Raw genomic sequence first — 25,098 nt, forward strand, 5'->3', positions numbered from 1 at the left:
TAGGAGGTACAATGGGCCACAAAGAAACGGAACTGTAACCTAGTAGAGCCCCTAAAACACAACAGGCACCCCAAGACCATGCATCTTAAATAACAATGGTCTGTGTTAAGCAACAGGGTTATCAAACTTCCAACCTTGCATATTCTTACCCCTGGCGGCTCCCCAATTACTCAAGTCACTCAAGAAGCACTGATTAAATACCACTTGTTGTGCCAAGCACAGAGCCTGGTATATGACAGACCCAGAAAAAATTTTTTGATTTTGTGACCTTGAGGAAACAGAGCCCAAAATAAGTCAAGGCTTTAGTGTAAATGATAAAATGCTTTTAAGATTCCTGTGCCACTGATTGTTGATTTTTTGATGCTGATATTTTTACATAGTATTACTATGGAAATTATATGTACAAGACAGGTGGAAAAAAACAAGGACTAGAAATCATGTAGCTCAGACTCTTCCTGTGGCCCTGGGCCAGCCACTGGGCCTCTTCAGGTCATTAGGAAAATGAGTCTTGAATTCAATGGTCCTAAGTCTTTCCAGTTTTAAAATTCTATTCTCAATTTGCAATCTTTCTACCGAGTCCTCTGGAATCTTAGGAGACATGATAATCTAACTCTAGTTGTTTCCAAGGGCTCCAACTTTCAGAAATCCAAACAAGCATGAGCCATACCCTATACACCTTTCACTCTTAAGTGTTCTTTTTATGACTCTTCAGTCACTTATTAGTAACCTGTCTTTCATGAAAGTGTTCTTTAATTTTTGTTTAAGAGTATGTTCTGTAATTTAAAAACTGAAAGGAACTCATTTTATATATTCTGCATGTGTATATATTCTAGAAGCCAGCAGTATGTTTCCTTCCCATTATTCTTCTGAGAATATTAAGAGCATTGGACAAATAAGCACATAAAAAAATACTGTATGACTCAAACGGTCAGCTGAATCCTAATCCAGCAGGTAAAGTAAGAGAAATCAAGGGCTTTGAGGAACTGCATTAAGTAGGTAGTTGCTCCTTCTTGGGATCAGTTACATAATTTGTGGGGCCCAGCACAAAATAAACATGCAAGACTCCTTTCTAAACAAGTATTAAGAACTTCAAATGGTGACAGCACAGCATTCCGCTAAGCAGTCTTTATGTCTTGCACACACCAAGTGGCTGCATGGGTCACATGCCCATTTCTGTCCCTCTTTAACACTAAACCAACCTCACTGAAACAACCTCAGTAATAATTCCCTATGAAACCAGGCTTACCCAAACATTTCTTTTAAGCACTTAAAAGTATTATCAACACAGAAAATTACTCAATTTGATACCAAGTGTTTTACTGTCCTGTCTTTTAAGGATAAAAGGCTGTAGAGCATATCCTATGAGAGTGCAGCAGATTATTAATTCAGTTTGCCTAAATTCAAATGCTACCTCTACCTGTTACTAGCTGTGCAGCCTCAAGCAAGTAACTTCTTCGCCATCCCATTTTCTCATCTATGCAGAGAACATAATCCCATTCATTTCACAAAATTATCAATATGTGTTTAAAATACAAGTTAATACATATTAAGTACTTAGGACACTACCTACCACATACTGCTACAAAAGCTTAGCTATTCTTTCCTTTTTTTTTTTTTTTTAAAGCTTAGCTATTATTTCTATCTGGAAACTGTCTTCACAGAAAGTTAATCTGAAGGGCAAACTTTAACTTCTAGATGGTTCTTTGGTTAACAATCCAATTTCACAAGTATTTATTAAACACTTACTCAGTAACCTTCCCTTGACAGTTTTTCTCTCCCTTCAGTATCATTCTGTCTTCATTAGCTACTTCTGCCTTCTTGGTGGAAAAAAACAAAAATCACTTGACCATAGCCTTTTCAGTATTATTATTGGTTTGAGGTGAAAGCTTAGTTTTCAAAAATATTTTCAAGAAACTTTTAAGAAATAAAATATCTTGGCTAATAGCCAAAAAATATATAATGACACTTAAATTTTTTACATATATCTTCATGCTATTTTTCCTATAACTTTTAAATACCTAAATTTTTAAAATAGGTGTTAACAAGTGAGAGCAGTTCAATGTAAACATGACTGAAATAAAAGTCAAATTTTTTTGTCCAACAATCTTCTCATACATGACATATTCTCTCAAAAACCTTTTATCAAGTATTTTATATTCAATTTCTAGCTTTAAAATACTAAACGTTCCTACCATAAAATTTCAGTTAAATTGCCATTTACATTTTAAACCTGTAAATTAATCTAATATTTTTATTCACATCCAATTTGTAACATTTTAATGTTCTTTTCCCTATTACAGCGGTTTATATAAAACACAATATAAAAAGGGGTTTCCCTGATAGCTCAGTTGGTAAAGAATGTGCCTGCAAAGCAGGAGACCCCAGTTCCATTCCTGGGGCGGGAAGATCCAATGGAGGATAGGCTACCCACTCCAGTGTTCTTGGGCTTCCTTTATGGCTCAGCTGGTAAAGAATCCGCCTGCAATGCGGGAGACTTGGGTTCGATTCCTGTGTTGGGAAGATCCCCTGGAGAAGGGAAAGGCTACCCACTCCAGTATTCTGTTCTGGAGAATTCCATGGACCGTATAATTTCCACGAGGTCGCAGAGAGTCCGACAAGACTGAGCGACTTTCACTTTAAAAAAGTAAAATACTACTCTTAAGCTTATATGCCTGTACGGTGGAACTAAAGAGACAATTCCGAGTTTTACATGGTAACTTTTCCAAAGTGCCCAAAAAAACTGGAAAAATATTAGTACTCATTGGCCAAAAGAATGCCCATTGGAAATGAACACTTCTTACTCTTTGAGACAAGTTTTTAAACTATTTAACCTGCGAATAAAAACTATCTTAAGGTGAAAAGTCACAAATACAGTACAAAAATGTCACCGAGCCCAGGACTTAAAAAATATACAGATAAGAAGTTGCTGTGACTCAAGTCGCTGCACCTGAAAGCTTAGAACTCGTGTTTACTAAATGAAGAGCACAGCTAACCTACAGACTTTTCTGGCCGTTTCATTTCCTCACTTGTCAGAAATGACAGAAGACTTTCAGATTTAGTACTACACAACCTCTGATGCAAAGTCGTATCATGAGTTAAGGTCTAAAAACACAAACTACTCACACTCACCCTCTAATTTACATGACTTTACTGCTCTGCTCACATCTACCATTCAGAAAGTCACTGAATTACATTCCTAAGTGAAAGTCACAAGAGAAGTCGTTAATATCCAAGCTTTGATGTGGAAAATGCCAATTAAACAAACAGTCGGTCAATTTTAGGCTAAATGCAAAAACGGACTGTTCCCAGCAAGACAAGAGGGCTGGGCAACTTAAGACTCCGCACAATCAGAAGCTGCCCTAGACCACTGGGACGCGAGCCTCATCTCGGGGCCACAAGAGGTGAGGAGAAAGTTACAAGGCCTCCAAGGCGGATGCGGGTGGCTGAGGGCCTGTACACGTGTAAAGTGCTCTTCACCTCAAGTTTATCAAGGTTGTCCCCACGCCAGGGTTAGATTCCGGTTTGGGCAGGAGGGGGAAATAAATGCCGGTGAGCACCAGTAAGTGGTGGATATTTCCTGGTTAGTGTATGACGAGTAATAGGTGGTGCATCCATCTTCCGCCGTGTCGTAGCCCCCCAGCAGCACGGGCGCAGCTCCCTTCCCTGGGGGACACCAGCCCCGAGACTGGCTGCCTGCGGCCCTCAATGCCGCGGCCAAGTAAGCCCCGACCCTCAGACTCCGCTTCTTTCCCGGCTCCCGTGGCCCCTGGACCCAGAGGTTCGGCGCCATTAGGTCCGGGTTGGGGAAATGAGGCCCAGGCACTCGAGAGTGGAGTCCTGTCCCGGGAACACACGGAAATGCCTCCTCCCCGCTCCCGGGGTTCCTGCTCCGCCAGGCCCAACCGGAAGGCGGCCGCGGGGCTCGGCCGGGCAGCCGGGCCGTCCAGGCCGCGCCAGGCCTGCCGAGGCGGCGGGCCGGGGGGAACGGGCGGAGGCGGCCGCGCCGGCAGGGAGCGCTTCTTCTCACCGTGTGCTCGTGCTCGTCCGCCCGGGCCCGGGGCAGCAGCAGCAGCAGCAACAGCGCGGCGGCCGCCGCCACGCCGGGAGCGCCCGGCAGCGGCCTCATCCTCCGCGCTCCCACCGGACCGGCGCCGGCCCACCGACTCCTCCTCCGCCGCCGCCTCCGCCGCGGCCGATTCGCATCCACGGGGCGCGGACAGACGCACGGGGCCCGGGCCCAGCCGCTGGCTCCTCCGCGCCGCCGCCGTCACCGCCCGCTCCGGAGCCTCCCCCGCCCCCCGCGCCTCCCTGCCTCTTCCTCTGACTCAGCCACGTCATCCGGCCACCCCGGCACACGCCGGAAGTGCCTCGCGACGCGGGGCCGCAACCGCCGCCGGCCGCCCCGCCCGGGAGGCGCGAGTCCGTGGCCGCTGAGGGCCGCCCCAGGGTCCGGCGGGTCCGCCCGCCGGCTCCTAAGGTCGGCGGCACGCATACTGGCCCCGGCCTCGCGCCCCTTGCGGCTGCCTGGCCCTCAGCGCAGGGCCGAAGCCGCCTCCGTTCAAGTTGTGCGACCTGGGTCAAAACGCTTAACTGTACCTGGCCTCATTTTCCTCGGCTGTGAAGTGGGGTAATAGTCTGACCTGCCCCCTCTCGGTTGCGGGTCAGATCAAATAACTCTCACAGGAGTTCGTCTCCCACCGAGAATGAATCACCAGCTCCATAACCGTCTTTAAGAGAGGTTGCTAAACTGGTGCCGGGTTGGATGAGTGTCATAAAATCCCTGAATATTTATTGAACCTCTACTATTCAATCTTTTTACAATTCTCGTTGGTTTGTTGAATCTCCCGTCCACAGATAGAAACACCTCTTAAAATCAGCTTCTTTCCTAAGCAGAAATCCTGTTCACTGACATGTACTAGAACAGTGTCAAGCCCATTGTGGAAACTCAAAAGTTATTTGTCAAATATATAAACATCTGGGCCCTGGAGTCGAGTTGTGTCTATCAGCCATCAGCACATAACCGTCTTTAAGAGAGGTTGCTAAACTGGTGCCGGGTTGGATGAGTGTCATAAAATCCCTGAATATTTATTGAACCTCTACTATTCAATCTTTTTACAATTCTCGTTGGTTTGTTGAATCTCCCGTCCACAGATAGAAACACCTCTTAAAGTCAGCTTCTTTCCTAAGCAGAAATCCTGTTCACTGACATGTACTAGAACAGTGTCAAGCCCATTGTGGAAACTCAAAAGTTATTTGTCAAATATATAAACATCTGGACCCTGGAGTCGAGTTGTGTCTATCAGCCATCAGCAGTCAACAAGTTCTAGAATTTGTTATCTTAGAAGTATCTAAAGAATTTATTTTTCCTCTCCCCTCCTAGTAACAGCCAGTCGTCTACACCTCACTCACCATGTATTGCAACAACCTCCTAACAGGATTCTTATTACCGGTCGTCCTTACCTATTTATGCTCCCCAGCAGGTACCAGAGTGATTCTTCTACGAAGAAAGCTAACTATATTACTGCCTTGCTTAAAATACTCCTGGTACATTGTCTACATAAATCAAGAAATCACAGCTAATGTTTTCATCTGCCAGGCACTGTTGTGAGCACTTCACATGTATTGATTCAATCCTTAGGCAACAGGCACTGTATGTTCATTTTACAGAAATGGTAACAGAAGCACAGAAGGGTTAAGTGGTTACTGAAGGACTTGATGCAAGCATCTGGCTTCAGAATCAGTCTTGTTTTTAATATTTTTATTTATTTATTATTTGGCTGTATTCGGTCTTCATTGTGGCACTTGGGTTTTTTATTTGCAGCATATGAACCCTTAGTTGTGGCACGTGGAATTTAATTCCTCCACCAGGGATCTAACCCGGGCCCCCTGCATTGGGAGTGTGGAGTCTTAGCCACTGAACCACCAAGAAAGCCCCAGAATCAGTATTTCTTACTACTAATGGACTGCCATCCATACAATCATTTTAAGAAATGAAGTAGACTTGTATATGCTGGCATGGAATGATAGCCAAGAGACAATTTTAAGTGAAAAAAATTTGCAAATATAGACTCTAATTCCATTTTGAATGGTATTAGTCTAACCACAGAAAATAATCTGAAAGATTATGACTCAAACCATTAACAGAGTACGTGACTGCCAATATTTGAGTGTTTTACACAATGGGTATGTGCTATATGTGTAATTAGAAAAAAAAATTCCTTCCTAAAGGATAATCCTATTAGCATGCAACTGCAGAATCAGTTCCCAATTTATCTCCTCAACTTTGCCTCGCACTGATGTCTGCTCAGGCTACATCCCTATATTTCCCAAATACACCAGATTCTTTTATGCCTCTGTACCTTTGCTCTTGATTTTTTCTTTTTTTTTTTTTGGAGTATAGTTGATTTACAATGTTATATTAGTTTTTGCTGTACAGCAAAGTGAATCGGTTGTATATACACATTCATCCACTCTTTTTTAGATTCTTCAATGTTCCCTTTGCCTAGAATGGAAATGAATGGACAACCTTTGTTTACTCATTTTCCTGGCCTAAATGAATGACCTCTTCAGTGAAACCTTGCATGATGCCCTCAGGAAGTTAAGTATCCCTTCTTCAGGATTCCAGCTGCATTTATGTCAGAATTACCATAGTCTCATTTCCTCTTCTGTACTGCATTCTGACCCTTTTTGATGGCAGCCACTGCCTTTTTGACCCTTTTTGATGGCAGCTGTTGGGGCAGTGCTTGTCACATCATAGACATTCAATAACTATTTACTGAAGACATCCATAAGTGAAAAGTCAAATAGCATAGAAGGATTTAAAGAACACTTTCCAAATAGTCTAAGAGGCATCACAAAGGCAGTACCTGATTAATTGCTGAATGAATCATACACCAGTAATTGCAATAGAAGTCAGAGGAGGTGTCTTATCCATCTTTATATATCCCTTAGAGCACCTAGCACTGTGACTTGCTCATAGTGTAAGCTCAGTGAATGCTCCGTGAATGAATAATCACAGCTCTTGAATCAAGTGATGATGGGCAATTGAAGAATAAGCAGTGTAAGTGCTGAATTAAGATGGATGAGTAGTTTCTTGCTTAACATCCATCACCAGCCTCCACGGATTTGAGGCATTAAGCATTTGCTCCATATTGTCAGGAGCACTAGGTTGGCAATTGCTTGAGGGTGGGGAGAACACAGGGCTTCCCTGGTTGCTCAGACTGTAAAAAAAATCTGCCCAATAATGCAGGAGACTCAGGTTCAATCTCTGGGTCAGGAAGATCCCCTGGAGAAGGAAATGGCAGCCCACTCCAGTATTCTTGCCTGGAGAATTCCATGGACAGAGGAGCCTGGCGGGCTACAGTCCATGGGGGTCACAAAGGGTCGGACACGACTGAATGAGGGAGGACACAAGAAAAAGTATTCATTTGGGGAGTGTAGACTTAGAACTAGGAAACATTACATACATAACAGACAACAGGCATAGCAGTGTACAAAAAAGGAATTGCGCAAAATGTGACCAACAGTGCAAATGTGCAAAAGGCAATATGAACAATGAGCAAGAAGAGAAAAGCAGACCCTGTTTTGGCAGCATATTTGGGAAAGTTTAATGAGGGAAAGAGCATATAGGGCCATTAATGCAAGGAATATTTATTGGACACCTGTTATGTGCCAGGAACTCTGGTAGGTAACAAGGAAATGATAAATAGCTTTAGGTGATAAAAGTCTGATAATGAGTAGGCTTGGGAAGAAAGAATAGGAGATAAAGTAACTAATTAGAGGAAAAGGAATATGGCTTCAAAGATTCTTGGAGCCTGATGACTTCAAGGCTCAAAACTCATTAGTACTGGGCTTCCCTGGTGGCCCAGTGGTTAAGAATCTGCCTTGCAACGCACTGGACACCAGTTCGATCCCTGGTTTGGGAAGATCCCACATGCCACAGGGCAACTAAGCCCACGCACCACGTAATAATCAAGCCTGCGCTCTGGAGCCTGCAAGCGCAGCTACTGAAGCCATGTGCCTAGAGCCGGTGCTCTCCAACCAGAGAAGCCGCCACAATGAGTAAGTCCACACACAGTAACTAGAGAGTATCCCCCACTCTCCACAGCTAGAAAAGGCCCATGCAGAGCAACAAAGACCCAAACAAAACACACCAAAAAGTAAATAAATATATTTTAAAAAATCATTAGTACTCAAGGGCACCATCAAAATCAGGGTTGTTCTGCCAAACTGGGGAGTGAAAAACATTGATTAGTCTTATTTCATCAGTTTCTTCATCGAGATTAATGACCTCCTTCCCTGACACCAAAAAGATTGAGGGGGAAATGCCAGTGAAAGGCAACCCCTCCAAAATGGTTGTAAAACCTTTTTGTGGTAGTTCTAATAAGACTCAATATGACTCAATTGGTTAAGGAGTTTATAACTACCGAATGATCCAGAAAACCAGTTTCAATCTTTTATTTTTGGTAAACACGACCATCAAAAGTTTGGTCTATAGATGACAAAATATCCTGTGACTTCCATCCTCAGCTACCTTTTCTTTGAAATTCTATTTCTTCTTTCTACTGTGTTATGTTTGTCTTGCTAGTAATCTACTTTTCTATTGTTGTTTATCACCTTCAGCCTCTACCTTTTCTGTTCTAGCTGAAATGTTCTAGATACCGAGGAACTTTAAAATTGTTTTGAATTCTTTCTTTAGGAAGCAAGCACTTAAAACATTTGGTTCTTAGACCAAAGAACAACTAAGGCTATTATAAGTTATAATATTATAAGTTGTATTATGATACAACTAAGTTCCCATTTTACTGTTTCTCACACATTTCTTTTAACTAATCTGTCATACCAATGATAGAGGGCATGGAACAGGAGCTGCCACATAATAAGACCCCTTGCTAACTAGGTGGTCACTCCAGTATGGCTGTCTCCTTCCTTCTTCAGAATGAGTGATTCCTTACCCCTAGCCTTAGTCCTAAACTTACAGAGTTGAAGGGACTTAGGTTATTACTAAACACAAAACATTTTATTTTACAGATGATGGGTAGTCAAGGTGGGTGAATTCATCAAGTCAGCAGCAGTCCAAAATAAAATCATTTTCCTGACTTCCAAGCCAATGTTCTTTCCCTTCATCATGCTAACTCTTACTGCATGGCTAGCTAAGACATTTTAAATGGGCTTTGGCAGGCTAGCCAGGGAACCCACGATTTATTACAGTTTCTATGAGAAAACTAATTCTGAGTTGTGCTCAGAATTCAGAATACATCTTTCAACCTCCTACTCATCCTCTCACCACTCTGGTGAACATAGTATCTGGCCACAGGAATGAATGGAGAAGACCGTTTTTAATTCTTAATAACTTATTATACTTGGAAATGAATAGAACACAATTTGTTTATCAAACCAAAGCAAATATTTATACAGTCAGAGTCCTCAAAATTGAGGATCGATTTTTAGGATGAGTCTTCTAGAGATATCCAAATTAGCTACTTGTCTTTCTTAGAAATAAATCCATTACTAATGCTTCTTCAGCCAACCAGTTGCAAATCCACACAGTATGCTTTGAAAGACAAGCATAGAAAACCAACTTACTTCCTGGAGCAAATGGGAGAGGGATTTACTTCCTGGAGAAATGGGAGAGGGATCTAAAAATCCCAGTAGGGTGGACTAGGATCCCTGTTTTTTAATAACAAAGAAAGACAAAAGGAGGGGGAAAGAGCAGGTAACTTAGCTTGATGTGAAAAATATTCATTTAAGTCATTTACATACTATTGCTTTACCTAATTATGGCAAAGCCTTAGGGATTATTCACATCATTAAATATGTCAAGGTAAATGATTTGATTGTAGTACAAACCTCCTGTTTAGAGTCTCTCAGTATTCATACTTTGTTGCTCATACAGTTGGGTTATCTGCTCACAGGTTTTGACACAAGATGAAGGAACGGTGCTGGACTGGGAACTGGAGGACAATGTGCCTGCACAGTCAGAAAGGCAAAGGCAATGGCAGTGAATATGACTAACAGCTTCACTGTCTACTGAGCCAGTTTGTGAAATCTTGGGGAAGGAGAGGCATCACCTTGCACAGTCAGAAAGGCAAAGGCAATGGCAGTGAATATGACTAACAGCTTCACTGTCTACTGAGCCAGTTTGTGAAATCTTGGGGAAGGAGAGGCATCATGTAGGGAACTTTTTAACTGTCTCTTTGGATTACCTAGTTACAATTTAGTTTCTGATTCTCATTGTACTTAAATTCATGGTTTTGTTACATACTGTATTCCTAAAAATTTATACTAAGGTTGAGTGTGTGGAAATTGAGTAAATTTAAATTATAATGAGTGGTTCTGTTTCTGGAGAATGAAAAATTTCGTCCCATCATTTAGAGATATTTCTTGATAACATGGTCCCCATGCTTCATACAAATTTTTCATTTTCTTCTTTTACACACAATCATTTTGGATGTTCAATGAACATTCAATGAGGATTTAAGACTTGCCATTTTTGACTTGGTACTCCTGATCCTTTCAGCCCACATCCCAAGCGTACCATATTTATGAAACCCAGATTTCTCATAAGTACTTTCAATTTTATGTTTTCCACTTATTTTCCTACAAGAATAAAATGCCATAAAATATTCCAATATTGCACAGTGATGTGCATTCAAAGATGGTAACACCATTGGCTAGCAGTACGTTTTGCCATGTTACTGATCTAAATGTTTATTTATCAAAGAATCTTAAAAAAAAATTAAATTTGGCATCCAAAAGGAGGATTAGAGGCATTAAATATTTTTAAAAGTATAGCTTTATCAAATCAAGCATGCTTAAAATAGAGACTGTCTGTGAATAAGAGGAATACAGTCTTGTACTTCTTGTTCTCCTTTTATCTCATATTTCCTTATTTCTCCCAGATAAGTGACAAGGAGAGTAAAGGGACCATTCCAAAACAGCTACTGTGTGCCAGGAATTGTGGTAGGTAATTTGCACAAATACTCTCTTCAAGGCCAGTGCCAATAGTGTATTTTATGTCAGGAAAAAAAAGCAGAAAAACAAAAACCCAAGATCCCAGAAGCTATTAACTTCACTCAATCATTGTTTGCTGAACTGAGGAATTCGACTGAAAAAGAACCATTCATCATTAGAAAAGGACTCAATAAAACTGTACTTAAATGGATCTTTAATAGTATAGTTTTTATATATTTGTGTGGGATGGAGAATAATTTCATGGAGAACTATCAGAGTTCTGATAATTTTTAAAGAAATGGGTCTGACATTAATTTTACTGTATATTTAAGCATCAAATTAAAGACATGTGTTTTCAAGGTAGATTTATGTGCTAGGAACTCAAAATTAATGATATACCTAAGGCTCTACATTCTCTGCACAGATTTCCCAAACCTGGTGTTATTAACAAGTGTATAGTAAAACAGAGGACTATTTCTATTTTAAGTTCTTCCTTCTTCTTCTGACCCCTCAGCAGAGTGAAATTCAAGGATCCCCCCTGTCTCTTATGGCCAGAACTAAGATCTATAAAGGATGCAGAGCAATAAGTAGGGTCCCTGGCATGCCAAGCTTCTGGTTCCCAACCATTTTTAGATGTTCCTTGGCAAGCATACTGAATTATAAATGCCCCAAATACTTGATAATTCCATACCTGGGAGATATGGAAAAAGGAAACTTCTAGAAGGTCAATAGTCACTGAACACATTTCTACATCTGGGCATCTTTTGAGGGAGAGAGCTTGGCCATTTGGATATGGGAAGTGTGATGACCTGGAATCAGCAGGTCCAGATTCTAGACCCACCTCTTCCTCTAACCAACTGAGTACTCTTGGCTCCAGGCTTCAGTGAAATTAGATTTTCCTTCTATCTAAAAGGAGTTAGAATTAATCCCTCTCTAAAGTCCTTTTGAGTTTGCTGTATGTGACCAGCCCTGGCATTTAAACACACTCCTGAAGCTACAGAAAAGCTGAAGAATCATTTAAAAATTAGGATATACCTTCTTGCTTGAATACTGTAAGTTTTAAATCATAACCACAGAAGTTAGATTGGACTAGCAAATAAGTAAGACCTAATATAAGTGCATTTCTGTAAAATCACTTGTACATTTCTGATCAATCTTTTCAGGCTCCTGACATGCCAAATTAGTCCAGTTCCAATTAAGTCATCATCCTCTTGGCAAACGAGGATATGGATCAATAGATGATGGTGAATGAAGTTCTTAGTTTTTTGATTCTTTGTGCCTTAATAATATCTTCTTCAAGGTAAGCCCAAACCAGCAGGGCCGCAGCAATATCAGTGATGAGAGTGGGTCTTAAGGTCAGCAGTCAGGCCATAAAACTCAACATGAAGACATCATTAACAGGCTGAAAACTGCAAGTCTCAAAGTCCAGAAGGAGGTAGCCTTTAGGAGGTGGAATCAGCGGCCTCTGGGTGGAACAGGTGGAGGAGGATGGAAGGTCTCCCTGGTCGGAGGCCTGAAATGGAAGACAAAGCAATTATGATCAAACAGATTCGATGAACTACTTCTTAGGAATCCATGATATGTTGCAAACTTGGTATACTATGGTATACTATGCAAAGGACACATCCTTCAATTAATAAAACTGGAGAGACATACGGACCTTTCAGTGGCATACATGCTAATCTGTGGATTGCAATCCTAGCCAACATTAGAATCACTCCAGGTGGGGGGCTTTGAGAAATACCAGTTCCCAGGCTTAATCCCAGACCTATTCCATCATAATCTCTGGAGGATAAGGCTCAAGCATGACAACATGTAAATAGCGTTCCTCCTTCAACCAGTTGTATTAACCATGTGGTTTATTTTGTGAAGCTTTGACATCCAGGTCCTGGCTGATCCTGGAAGGCCTGCCCCTCTGAGGGGGCTAATTCCTCTAAATAGCCTGCAGTTAGCACACATTTCACACGCAAACTAACCAATCCAGAGTCCATATCCCAATCACCTCCAGCACCGGGACTCTCAAAGTCCAGGCCTCTATCCACCCGCACTAATCACCCCAGGGCCAGGTGTTGGGCAACTGGAGACAGCCCCTGAGCCCCAAAGCCTGCAGAAATTACTCAAACTGCTGCTGCTGCTGCTAAGTCCGACTCTGTGCGATCCCATAGACGGCAGCCCACCAGGCTCCCCCGTCCCTGGGATTCTCCAGGCAAGAACACTGGAGTGGGTTGCCAAATCTGCCTAGCCTGCCTCACTGGTTCCTTCCTGCAGAACCCACAAGAAAAGTTCCTGCCCCTCTTTCTGCCCTACCTGCCCTTTCTTCTGCCTAAACCTGGGGCTTTCCTGGGTGTCCCACCCCAGCATAATGTGCCTGCCTCCTCTTGAGATCTAGGAGTATAACAAACCACCTATTCAATGGTAGTTGTCTCCTGATATGCTGACCTTGCCACACCTAAATAATAATAAAATCTATATTTTAAAACTCCAGTGATTCAAATATGCAGCCAGGCAGCAGACACACTGCAGTAGGGAGATCCTTGAGAGAGGACTTAAGAATTTCTGAAGTCAGCTTCTCACAACTACTTCTACTTGGGATCACTCAGTGTTGTCTCAACTCCACGTCCTCTTTCCTAGAAGCCTCCCTCCACATTGCCTAGATGGTTTTTGAACAGTGCTAAATGACACTCCAGATAGACCTGGGGGAATATATTTACAACAGGTTCAACAATCGAGATGGTATTTCCATATGTGTGCTGTAAAACCAATATTTAATTCTCTTGGAAGTAAGTCAATAAGTCAAGAAAGAGCGCTTTGTCAAGTGCTGTAATTGAACTGTGCTACCCTGGAACTACATACTTGATTGAATGAATCAATGAGTAAATATTTATTAAATGTCTCTTGAATGCAAGTTTTGCATAGGTCAAGGAAACAATAAAGGAGTTGGGAAAAGATGGGCCATCTCAGAAGGCAGAGAGGGAGGCAGAAGTAGAAAAGAATAACAACAGATATCCTCAAGAGGTCCTACAGCACCTGGGCGTAGATGGTTTTGTGTGATTGTCTCTTTAACCAGAGAAAATAGATAGTCTCCTTCCATTGCCCCAACCGGCCCTATGAACCATGAGCTTAGAGGAGAAAGCTGAAGAACCCTCAGGTGCTACCAGTCATCACCTAAATGAGCTAAGGCTGGCTTGATGGTTTCCTTCCTTCCTCTCAACAAACATGTATCTACTGTGCATTAACCTCTGGTGTGGGATATAACAGTAAGTAAAGTGGGCATTGATCCCACCCTTAAAGACTATAATGGATGAGACAGACAATAGGGAAAGTCAGTGCACTGTACTGAATGTTTTGTTAGGGGACGTTCGTAACCTATGAACACATGGCAGAGGCATTCATGCACACATCTGAAGGACAAGTTCAACAAGTTCAAACTTTTCTGTTTCTTATCTGCCAGAGAGAAGTAAAGATGCCCACGCTGGAGTAATGTGTGCCGCCCGGAGATGACAGGTGGAAGATGGAGAGCACTTTCTGGCTTAGAGTAGGCACTCAAGAGGTAAAGCTAATAATTTTATTATTTGTGGTGAAAGACCTGTTCTTAGACCTTTTCCCCAATAATGCCCCATGAGTCTTACATTTTACCTTCCATCACAAAGAGAGGCATGATTCCCTCCTGGTCACTCTTCCTCTGTTGACCCACTCTGCAATTGAGCAGGTCTGTAAGCAAACCTGGAGAAGGAAATGGCAACCGACTCCAGTACTCCTGCCTGGAGAGTTCTGTGGACAGAGGAGCCTGGTGGGCTGCTGTCCACGGGGTCGCACAGAGTCAGACACGACTGAAGTGACTTAGCATGTATGCATGCATTGGAGAAGGAAATGGCAATCCACTCCAGTATTCTTGCCTGGAGAATCCCCGAGACAGAGGAGTCTGGTGGGCTGCTGTCTATGGGGTCACACAGAGTCAGACACGACTGAAGCAACTTAGCAGCAGCAAACAAACCATCTCCATATTTCTTTCTGGTGAACAGCCCAGCTAAAGATTGGAAGCCCTGTCTTTGGGAATGGATTTGTGATTATACGCATATCAAAACCACGGAAGTAAAATGTATCAAATCAGAATTGAGGGGTGGTCTGTGGGGAAACGGCCTCCAAGGACACTGGGAAGCTGGAGTTGGACACAGGATTGGCCAGTCCAGAGACCTGGGCACTGGCTGCTTTCTCCTCTGTGCTGAGGAGATAACTTTGGTTCAAGAACCCAGCAATCCTAATGTTGGTTAACATTGTTTTAAAGCAGGTCTGTTATTTAGACAGTATGCTTTTGTATGATCACAACATTGTTAAAAAATATTTTTAAGCTTCCCTATTAGTAAATAGTCTCAGGTCCAAGTCCCCTTACTCTCTGACCACTCCCCCTGCTCCTGCCTAGGGATTCCACAGATATCTTTACAAGTGAAAGTCGCTCAGTTGTGCTTGACTCTTTGCAACCCCAGGGACTATACAGTCCATGGAATTCTCCAGGCCAGAATATTGGAGTGGGTAGTCTTTCCCTTCCCCAGGGGATCTTCCCAACCCGGGAATTGAACCCAGGTCTCTCACACTGCAGGCAGATTCTTTACCAGCTGAGCCACCAGGGAAGTCCAAGCAGCTAAAAGGTTAACTCTTGGTACTCCAGGAGGCCTTCATAAATATGCTCTGATTTGTCAGTACCTAGGCTGTGCCTTAAAGGGGAGTGCACAGATTGTTGTGCTGAGCTCATTGTGCTCAGTCGTGTCTGACTCTTTGCAACTGCATGGACTATAGCCTACCAGGCTCCTCTGTCCATGGAATTTTCTAGGCAAGAATACTGGAGTGGGTTGCCATTTCCCTCTCCAGGGGATCTTCCCCACCCGGGGATCGAACCTGCAACTCTTGCTTCTCCTGCACTGGCAGGAGGACTTTTTACCACCGCACCACCTGGGAAGCCCATAGTGATTGGCTAAATCACTAGGAAACAGCAAAACGTATTCAAAAACAAAGGGGCAATGTCTCAGCAAGATACTGGCTCTTTCTTCCTCTACTGGCAGGACTTTATACCTATGAAGAATGTGACACTGTCAGCTGCCCACTCTGTGGGAGCTGCAAGGGAAACGCCACACAAGGATATAATGCATCTGCTCCTGTTCATGTCACCATCTGCCTTCCCTAACTTTGAAGTCTGTTGGGAACTTACAGCCTGTGGGAATGTGAAGCTTCTTTCTTCTGATGTGTAACCCACCTGCACTGTGGTACATGACTTGATGGCTAGCTGTCAATCAACCCAATCTGTATCAATCTATCATCTGCCCATTCACTTACTTGCATGATAAATATTTGCTAAGTTCCTAGCATGTGCCAACTACTGAGTTAACTCCATATTGCACTGGGGAGAGTAGAAAAAACTTTAAAAATCAAAACAGTCTTTATCATTTTGAGGTTTACCATCTACTTGGCGAGATAGATATGCAAACAAGGGCCACCATGTGGAGTGAGTTATAATAGAGGTATTTGGGGAACACAGAAAGTTCACGCTACAGAGGAACATCAGGGGAGGCTTCAAAGAAGAGGTGAAGTCTTGACAGAGTCCTAAAGGATGTGTAGGAATCTTCTAAGCAGAGATTGGAAAGGAGTAGGAAGACAGCATTCTAGGCAAAAGGAACATATTGGGCAAAGACTGTACAAAATGGCACAGCTCACTAGGAATGCTTAAGGGGTGAAACATCAATGAATACAGGAGAGAGATGGGACTTAGGGCTACAGCATGCTAAAAATACAGAAATAAATGCAAGGCTTTTATGCCAGGAAGTGACATCATCAGCTATTTCTGTTCTAGAAAGTGCACTCTTGTGCAATGTGGAGGAGGGACTGACTGGAGGCAGGGAGGTAAATGCAGGGATGAACTTAGGCATGGGCAGATGGAGAGGAGGGGGTGGATCTGAGAGCTGCAAGGGCAGCAGAATGAACAGAGCCTGGGGGGCTGCAAAGGAGCAAGAATGGAGGCTGCCTCCGGGTTAGGGACTTGCGGAAGAAAGAAAATAGTGTCTTGTCTCTGGCTGGGAAGTCATGAGAAGAAGGCAGTTCAGGGCAGAGGAAGGCAGGTGGGATGATGAGTTCAATGAGATCGTGAGTGCAAAAACTGAGCTCATCATCCCACCTGCCTTCCTCTGCCCCAAACTGCCTTCTTCTCATGACTTCCAGCCAGAAAAGCCCAACATTCAGAAAACTAAGATATGGCATCCGGTCCCATCACTTCATGGCAAATAGATGGGGAAACAGTGGCTGACTTTATTTTTCTGGGCTCCAAAATCACTGGGGATGGTGACTGCAGCCATGGAATTAAAAGACTCTTGCTCCTTGGAAAGAAAGTTATGACCAACCTAGACAGCATATTAAAAAGCAGAGACATTACTTTGCCAACAAAGGTCCATCTAGTCAAGGCTATGGTTTTTCCAGTAGTCAGGTATGAATGTGAGAGTTGGACTATAAAGAAAGCTGAGCACCGAAGAATTGATGCTTTTGAACTGTGGTGTTGGAGAAGACTCTTGAGAGTCCCTTGGACTGCAAGGAGATCCAACCAGTCCATTCTAAAGGAGATCAGCCCTGGGTGTTCATTGGAGGGACTGATGTTGAAACTGAAACTCCAATACTTTGGCCACCTGATGCGAAGAGCTGACTCATTTGAAAAGACCCTGATGCTGGGAAAGATTGAGGGCAGGAGGAGAAGGGGACGACAGAGGATGAGACGGTTAGATGGCATCACTGACACAATGGACACAATAGACTCCGGGAGTTGGTGATGGACAGGGAGGCCTGGCATGCTGTGGTTCAGGGGGTCACAAAGAGTCGGACACGACTGAGTGACTCAACTGAACTGAACTTGAGATCTCTGGGACCCCTGGTGAGGTCCCCAGTGAAGAGCAGGAAATAGAAGGCCCAGGTAGAGACAGAGATGGACTTAGAGCTGACAGTTCAAGCTCTGGGGACAGCATGAAGAGTGAGGAGAGGCAGGGACCAGGACTGGAGAGAGTGATGAGTGGGATGTGCTGTTTGGGGAAGGGAAGTTCAGGAGAACATAAAGGGGGAAGAGTTGTGCCAGTTCCCAGATCTGGAAGTGAAGTGGAGAATATCCAGTCAGCCTCCCGTCTTATCCATCAGTGGGTCAAGCATTCAGGACAAAGGCCCATGTTATTCGTCGCTCAAACATCTCCTCATTTAATTATGAACATTATATACAGTTTCAGAACAATTGCATCTTTTCCAATCTTCACACCAAAAATGCACCCAAACCCTTTTTCTATCAATTACAGATTTCTTTGTAAACACCATTTCTTTAGTCAAATGTGTTTTCCTCCTTTTTCTCTCCCCATCTTTATCACAACATGCTTCCAGAATCTCCCAAACAATTCAACTGCCATCTCTCTTTACACATTAAATGCATCCCCGTTTCCAGTCTTTAATTTCTGGAATCCACTTCCCTAGTTGTTCTCTCTCCTGCAGACAAAGTTCCACAGAGTCTTTGAAGCTCTGCATTCAAGACTGACATTCTTTTTAATCTTGGAACAATTAGATAACTCCCTCCTTTACCTTCAAGAACAAAAGGTCTTAGATCTTCTCCCATGACGTCTGGACCTCCTTGGACAGGTAAAACACAATGACTAAACGACTGGACCCTGGAGTCAGGCACACCTAGGTTTATCACACAGATAAAGTCTCCATCCAGTCTCAAGCCCCAGTTTTTACCTCTGCAAAATGGGATAACTCTAAATATCTACCACTTGAAGTTGTGGAGAGAATTAAATGAGTTAATGCATTTAGTGAGTTTACCAGAATACCCAGCACATAGTAAGTGCCAATAAATACAAGCATTTATTACCATAACTGCTCTCCATAAACATCCCTCCCTAATCACCAACTATATATAATTTTCAAGTAACAGAACATAATGCAAATTCAGCAGACAGGACTAGATTATCACTAAAGTTCCTTCTAGGGCTAATGCTCTAATATGTGACCTCTAGTCTACAACAGGGAAACATGTTTGGTGAGTGTAAAGCATTTTGGGACTGTGGGAGGTTTTCATAGCAAGTGTCAGTAGGTGAATGTTGCCAGGAACACACAGAAAAGTGGTAACAGCTAAGACAGAAATGGAGAGATCCTCAGTGCAGAGTCAGCTGCTCTTTCCAGAGAAACATAAGAAAAACCTCCCTGTGGCACTTTCTCAACAAATTTCACTGATGAGGTTTATTTGAGTTAAAAGATTCAAAATGTAAAAAAAAAACAAAAAACAAAAAAAACAACCCTAGTTAATCACCCCTTACCCACACACTGTATTTTAGACATCAAAGAATTAAACTCCTAAGACAAGCCTAGGCTTTTATTCCCAAAGCTTCCTTTCTGCCTTAGCAGACAGTTACACAAGCTAGCTTTGACCACCTTTTCAGTGGTTCCACAAGACCTCAGAAAGGTTCCTGCCAGGAGCCAGAACACACATCAAAGCCCCATAAGTCAGTCACACTCTTTTGTCTAATGCCCAGCCCCCAATCTCCATAGGCTCATCCTTCTGTATAAGAATCATACAGGCAGTTGTGGTCTTATTTAGGGCCAGAAACTCAATCCTTACAACTCTGTGAGGAAGTCCATTTATTATCTCCATTTATTGGACACAGAAATAAAGTCTCATGAAAGTTAAACAATTCATCCATGTACACAATAGGCTGCAAGGGTATTCCCAGGTGGTGTTTCCCCTCTACCACACCATCCTGTCTCTCATCTGCATTTCATCCCCAAGTCCTTATCTCCTGGTCCTCCAGAAGCACTGTCCCCACAATACAACCAAGGGAATTAATTATGCAGGAGTTGAATTCTAGCCAAACAGATTTAAAAAAAAATATGCAAAATGTTGACCTTTCCCAGTGTATTTCACTGACAAAATACTGAATTTGTTACTTAGAGTCTGCAACTGAATAAAGCATCACTTAAGTGAATGAAGAGTCCATGTTGAAATGTGTCCAAAGTATGCATTTCAGTGAGTTTAGCTCTGTACTCACTCTTGGGTCACCTTAGATGTCCCCAGACCCTACTCTGCCCTGAGACTCAACAAGCAAGGAAAAAAATGTTCTGTCAGCTTCCTTGTTACCTCTGTGAGGCGGCTCGGGGTGGCACCCTGGGGGGCCTCTCAAGGGGCACGGTGGGCATGCTGTCCACTTGTAGAGGGCCTGGACTACGACTCCTGGTAACCTCGGGAGCTTCATTATCCTACAGCAAAAAAAAAAAAAAAAGATGAGAGAGAAGGCTGAAAATGACATTAAGCAGCAACACAGCGGGACAGAGCCATCCCACAAGCTCCTCGGCTCTCCCCAGGCTTTGGTGGAAGATTACTCACTGACTGAAAATCAATAACCCAGCAACACGGGGGGCAGTTTTCCACTGACTCTGACAACCAGAGTCACTGAAGAGATGATGGGACCTGAGTTACTGACATTATTAGTGACCTGAGCTCTCGTTCCTTGCTGCTCAGTGTGATTTGTGGGCCAGCAACAGCGAGCACCACCTGGCAGCTTATGAGAACCACAGGGTTTCAGGCCCCTCCTCACACCTGCATTTTCACAAGATCCTAGGTGATCCTTATGCATAGTAAAGTTTGAGGAGCATTGCTCTAGGGGAACCAGGTAGGCCTGGAGAAATTTTCTTTTTAAGCAGAAGTCCCTTTGGGGGACTGTGATTGGTCCTCCGTCACAGGATAATACAAGCTGTGCACTGGTGGGTGGCCCACCCTAGGACCCTACCTCAGGGAGTCTCCCGGGTTGGCAGTGACTCGTGTGACCCCCACCCATGGAGAAGCAGAAAAGCATGGTGAGAGAAAAAGCAGACACCCACAGGAAAAAGGAGACCAGAGAGTGTGTGGCCTGGGGGCGGTGGCGGGGGGGACACAAACCACCAGCCCCAGCTCTGCACGCCTGCCGCTCCTGACCCAGGCCCAGAAAGGTGACCGCCACCCCTGGATTCCCAGATACTCGCCCAGTTCCCTCTCTCAGACAACCCTTTTGGTTTAACCCTGTCCCTCCTTCCTTCCCTCTCTCCCTTCCTTTCTTCTCCTCTTTATTGATGGGAAATTAATATAACATAAAGTGATCATTTTAAAGTGAACAATCAGTGCCATTCAGTACGTTCACAATATCGTGCAACCACCATTTCTGTCTAGTCCCGGACATTTTCCCGACACCCCCTAAAGGAAACACTATCCCTTAGGCAGTTTCTCCCCATTTCCCCTATCCCCAGCCCTGGTAACCACCAGCCTTCTATCTCGATGGATCTACCTATTCTGGACGTCTCAAATAAATAAGGTCCCACATGGATGATCTTTTGTGTCTGGCTTCTTTCTCTTGGATTTCTCTTTCCTGCAGTGAAATGACCCCTGAGACAAAGACCTATGTGGGTGGGGGTGGCCCAGCTCTCACCTCATTGTCCCCCTCCATCCCGCTGCTCACACTGAGGAGGCTCCGGGTGCTGGACCGGTTACTCGCGCTGCCTAAAGGGTGCAAACAGAGTCAGCTGGACTGTGCAGGCTCTCGAGATGAAGTAAAAGGCAAAAATCTAGCACTTACTGATAGAAACAGTACATAAGCTGTGAATGCAGGATTCTTCAAAATGCTGCTATCTAATAATATACCACGTTATTAGAGTTCACTTCTTTCAGCATAAAAATGGGTCATCTTTTTATGACCACGTTTCGCTTTATAGCTACCATTTACCAAGAGCTCACCCCACGTTCTATGCTTTAAAAGCATGACTGCCTTTAATCCCTAGGAAAACCTTATCTGATGCTAGTACTTCGATTTGACAGACTAGGAAGCAGAGGTGCTCTGTTTCTCACCTGTTCAGTGGTGTTTCTTAAATCTGCAAACAAACTTTGTTACTGAAGTTTTTTTACCTATTTAGGAATTACAGCAAGCACGTACAAGCATCACGCACGTATACACACCTTCTAAAAGGGGGCCAGTGTGACACAAAACACAAAGCACAAATTCAAAAGTATGATTTACACACCAGATAGGAACTATGACTGTGTGAGTTCAGCTGCTTAGAGATGTAAGTTGGGGATTTATCACCTAAATCACTGAAACAGCATTATCCAATTGAGTTTTCTGGAAATGTTCTGCTGTGTGCTGTTCAGTTTGGTAGCTAATGTGACATAGCGCAACTGAGGAACGGAATTTTAAATTTTATTTAGTTTTAATGAACAGATTTACATAATCACATGCAGTTATGGGCTACTGTACTGGGCAGGACAGCATTAGAACAAGCTCAAGGACGTGATGGTTTGGCAGTGAAGAAGGAAGATTAACAGTTAATCAACTAAAACTTTGACTTTAATTTTTCCAATATATGCTGTTAACAGTATTGCCAGCACTTAGGTTTAGCTGAATTTTCACTCAAAATAGCTACTTATATTAGATTATAGGTAAACTGTCTTACGGAGAAGGCAATGGCATCCCACTCCAGTACTCTTGCCTGGAAAATTCCAAGGACAGAGGAGCCTGGTGGGCTGCAGTCCATGGGGTCGCTGAGTTGGACACGACTGAGCGACTTCGCTTTCACTTTTCACTTTCATGCACTGGAGAAGGAAATGGCAACCCACTCCAGTGTTCTTGCCTGGAGAATCCCAGGGATGGGGCAGCCTGGTGGGCTGCCGTCTATGGGGTCACACAGAGTCGGACATGACTGCAGCGACTTAGCAGCAGCAGCAAACTGTCTTAGTTTTGACTTTATTATGGCATCAACTTTGACCTAATTAATTTAGATACCAGCTTCACAAAAGCAGGTTGAGATTATAATTTTGGATTATTTCTTGGAGGCAGATTTTTAAATTTAAGATAATGTGTCAAAATATTTCTAGAAACCAGGGGATTGAGAGTTTGTTTCAGAGTTAAGGACAACATGACCCTGTCTCTTTCTATCCAGTTGCCCACATATAACACTGTTCGCTCAGCTAGAACGTCCTTTCCTTCCCACTCCCCCAGCCCACTCCATCCACAAATTTGAAACCTCCTCAGGCTCCAATGCTCAGGACAAATGCTCTCAAAACCTTTCCTGATTCCCCCAAATGGAAGTAACCCCTCCTGTGCATGGGCTTCCATCCCTGTGGGGCCAAGCCTCCACGTCATTCATCATTGTTCATCTTATTCCTTTACAACCAACCAGACTCCTTCCAGAGATTATCTGCTGGGAGGGAGCAAAAAGGTGTCCAGGAGCTGATTTTAGGATCCTGGAAATTCATACCTACCAGCTCCCACTATCCTTTCCCTTGGTGTTGTTGAATTTTTAACCCCCAGTGCTTGACTTTGAACCCTCACTCCTGGTTTATCTGCCCTGGCCCTCTCCCTTCTCCAAGGCCGATGACCTGGTTGGCCCCAACCCTCCTGGATGGCACCATTGGTGGGAGGTTCTGGCCCCGGGCCCCCATCACATTCACTCTTGTTGGGGGAAAGGGGCAGTGCCCACGCCTTGCCAGGCTTCTGTCACCAGGGAAGAAGGATCAGACAAGCCTCTTGCACTCTTTTTACACTTTCTCTCCTCCATTATAAGCTCCCAGAGGACAGACCCTGTTTCTTTTTTAGCTTTATGTCTCCAGTGTACAGTCTAGCTCCACATGCACAGATTGATAGGGGTATGAATGAGAGAAAAAAATGATCATGTATATGATTGTTAAGAAACTTGAGTCAGGCAAACAAGAAGGAGCTCAATGGTCTTTCTTTAATGAAACTTTTGTTCTCTTAAACATAACACTAATATCTTGTGCTTAAAATTGTAGATATAACTAGATTTAACCTGAAACTGTTTTCCTCTAGTTTCCAAGAGATGGCAGCTGCAGCACGATAAAATAGTGCTGTTTTTAGGGCATGATTCTGGGGGTTGAAGGGCTGTTGGTGGCTCGGAGCTGGACTATCCTCATTCTCTCTCCTTGCCCTGTGAACTCTCTCTCTTTGGAAGGAAATATGTCCCCAAGGTTGAGTACGCAGAAAGATCTGTATGTGAACCCCCGATCCTCTGCTTAGTTGTCAAGTGACCCAGGATTAGATGCTTAGCCTATGTCTCGGTTTCCTGATCTCAGAGCACTACTGTATAGGATGAGATCGTATGGTAACATGCTTGGCACAGAGCCTGTAAGAGCAAGCATTTAATTAATTACCGCAGCTATCATCATCATCAATTTCAAGATGGCAGATTATCCATTAGTGACTCAAGGACGCCACCTCCAGTATCCACACCTTTGTACTGCCTCCTCCTCACCTCCCTCTTGGCTTAGCCACAGGACTCACTTTCGCCAATATGACATTATCAAGTGTGATGTAAGGCAAAGCTCGATAAGCACTTGCACACCGGGGCTTGCTTTTCTGGAATGCTCCCTATATGGATCTTGTTATCACACAAGAAGTTCAGGCTATTGAATTAGAGGCCATATACAGAGAGGCCCTGAAGAATGAGAGGCCATCATGGATGCTCCAGTCCGTGCCAAGCTTACAGCTGAGTACAGTTGCACAAGTGACCCCAACTGGCCACATGGGGCAGAGGTGAACCATCCCCACGGCCTCCTGGCCAAGTTTAGAATCAGGCTTAAATAAATGATTGTGTTTAAAGCCGTTGCATTTTTGGATAGTTTGTTATACAGCAATAGATAACTGAATAACAGGGACCGGATGCAATCTACAGCCACGGAGCAAAATAAAACCCTCTGGCCTGTCATTTAATACATTTCTTACCCAATCAGCTAGCGATCCCTGGGCAGTAAACCACCACACAACGTAAAAAGCAGAGTTTACGCTTTCCATTCTATTCTCACTCCAAAGTAACTCAAAGTAAAACATACAGATAAAATAGTTTGAATGAATCCAAACCCGAAATGAGTATTCTGTGTTTATCTTGTTAAATTTCCCCTTTCCTTACCCCAGAAAGCCCTGCCTTCACCCCCAGAGTGTCTACACTCCTTCTCTCCTCCACAGCACAGCTGAGATGGGTTGCCTGCCCCTTGCTTCCTCTGCCATCTGTGATCACTGGGAAAATCTCTCCCATTTCTGAACTTGTCAGAATTCTCTAACTTGCCTCAAGGGGGTAGTATATATTATTACCCTCATTATG

At 43.6% G+C, this 25,098-nt stretch overlaps 2 protein-coding genes across 2 annotated transcripts in view; both read right to left on the reverse strand.

Annotated features, from left to right (window-relative positions):
* TM9SF3 (transmembrane 9 superfamily member 3) overlaps nucleotides 1-4,315 on the reverse strand; it is a 59,048-nt gene extending 54,733 nt beyond the window's left edge. The window contains exon 1 of the mRNA XM_061402953.1: nucleotides 4,028-4,315. Within this exon, the coding sequence (XP_061258937.1) occupies nucleotides 4,028-4,126 (99 nt within the window). The 5' untranslated portion in view covers nucleotides 4,127-4,315. The remainder of the gene's footprint in view (nucleotides 1-4,027) is intronic.
* A 6,835-nt stretch (nucleotides 4,316-11,150) lies between these two features.
* The window catches only part of PIK3AP1 (phosphoinositide-3-kinase adaptor protein 1), a 120,699-nt gene continuing 106,751 nt past the window's right edge, over nucleotides 11,151-25,098 (reverse strand). Inside the window, exons 15-17 of the mRNA XM_061402952.1 lie at nucleotides 21,420-21,490; nucleotides 20,099-20,217; nucleotides 11,151-12,466 (exon numbers count right to left, since the gene is read on the reverse strand). Of these exons, the coding sequence (XP_061258936.1) occupies nucleotides 12,409-12,466; nucleotides 20,099-20,217; nucleotides 21,420-21,490 (248 nt within the window). The 3' untranslated portion in view covers nucleotides 11,151-12,408. The remainder of the gene's footprint in view (nucleotides 12,467-20,098; nucleotides 20,218-21,419; nucleotides 21,491-25,098) is intronic.

This window comes from Bos javanicus, chromosome 26, assembly GCF_032452875.1.
Source record: "Bos javanicus breed banteng chromosome 26, ARS-OSU_banteng_1.0, whole genome shotgun sequence".
NCBI lineage: Eukaryota > Metazoa > Chordata > Mammalia > Artiodactyla > Bovidae > Bos > Bos javanicus.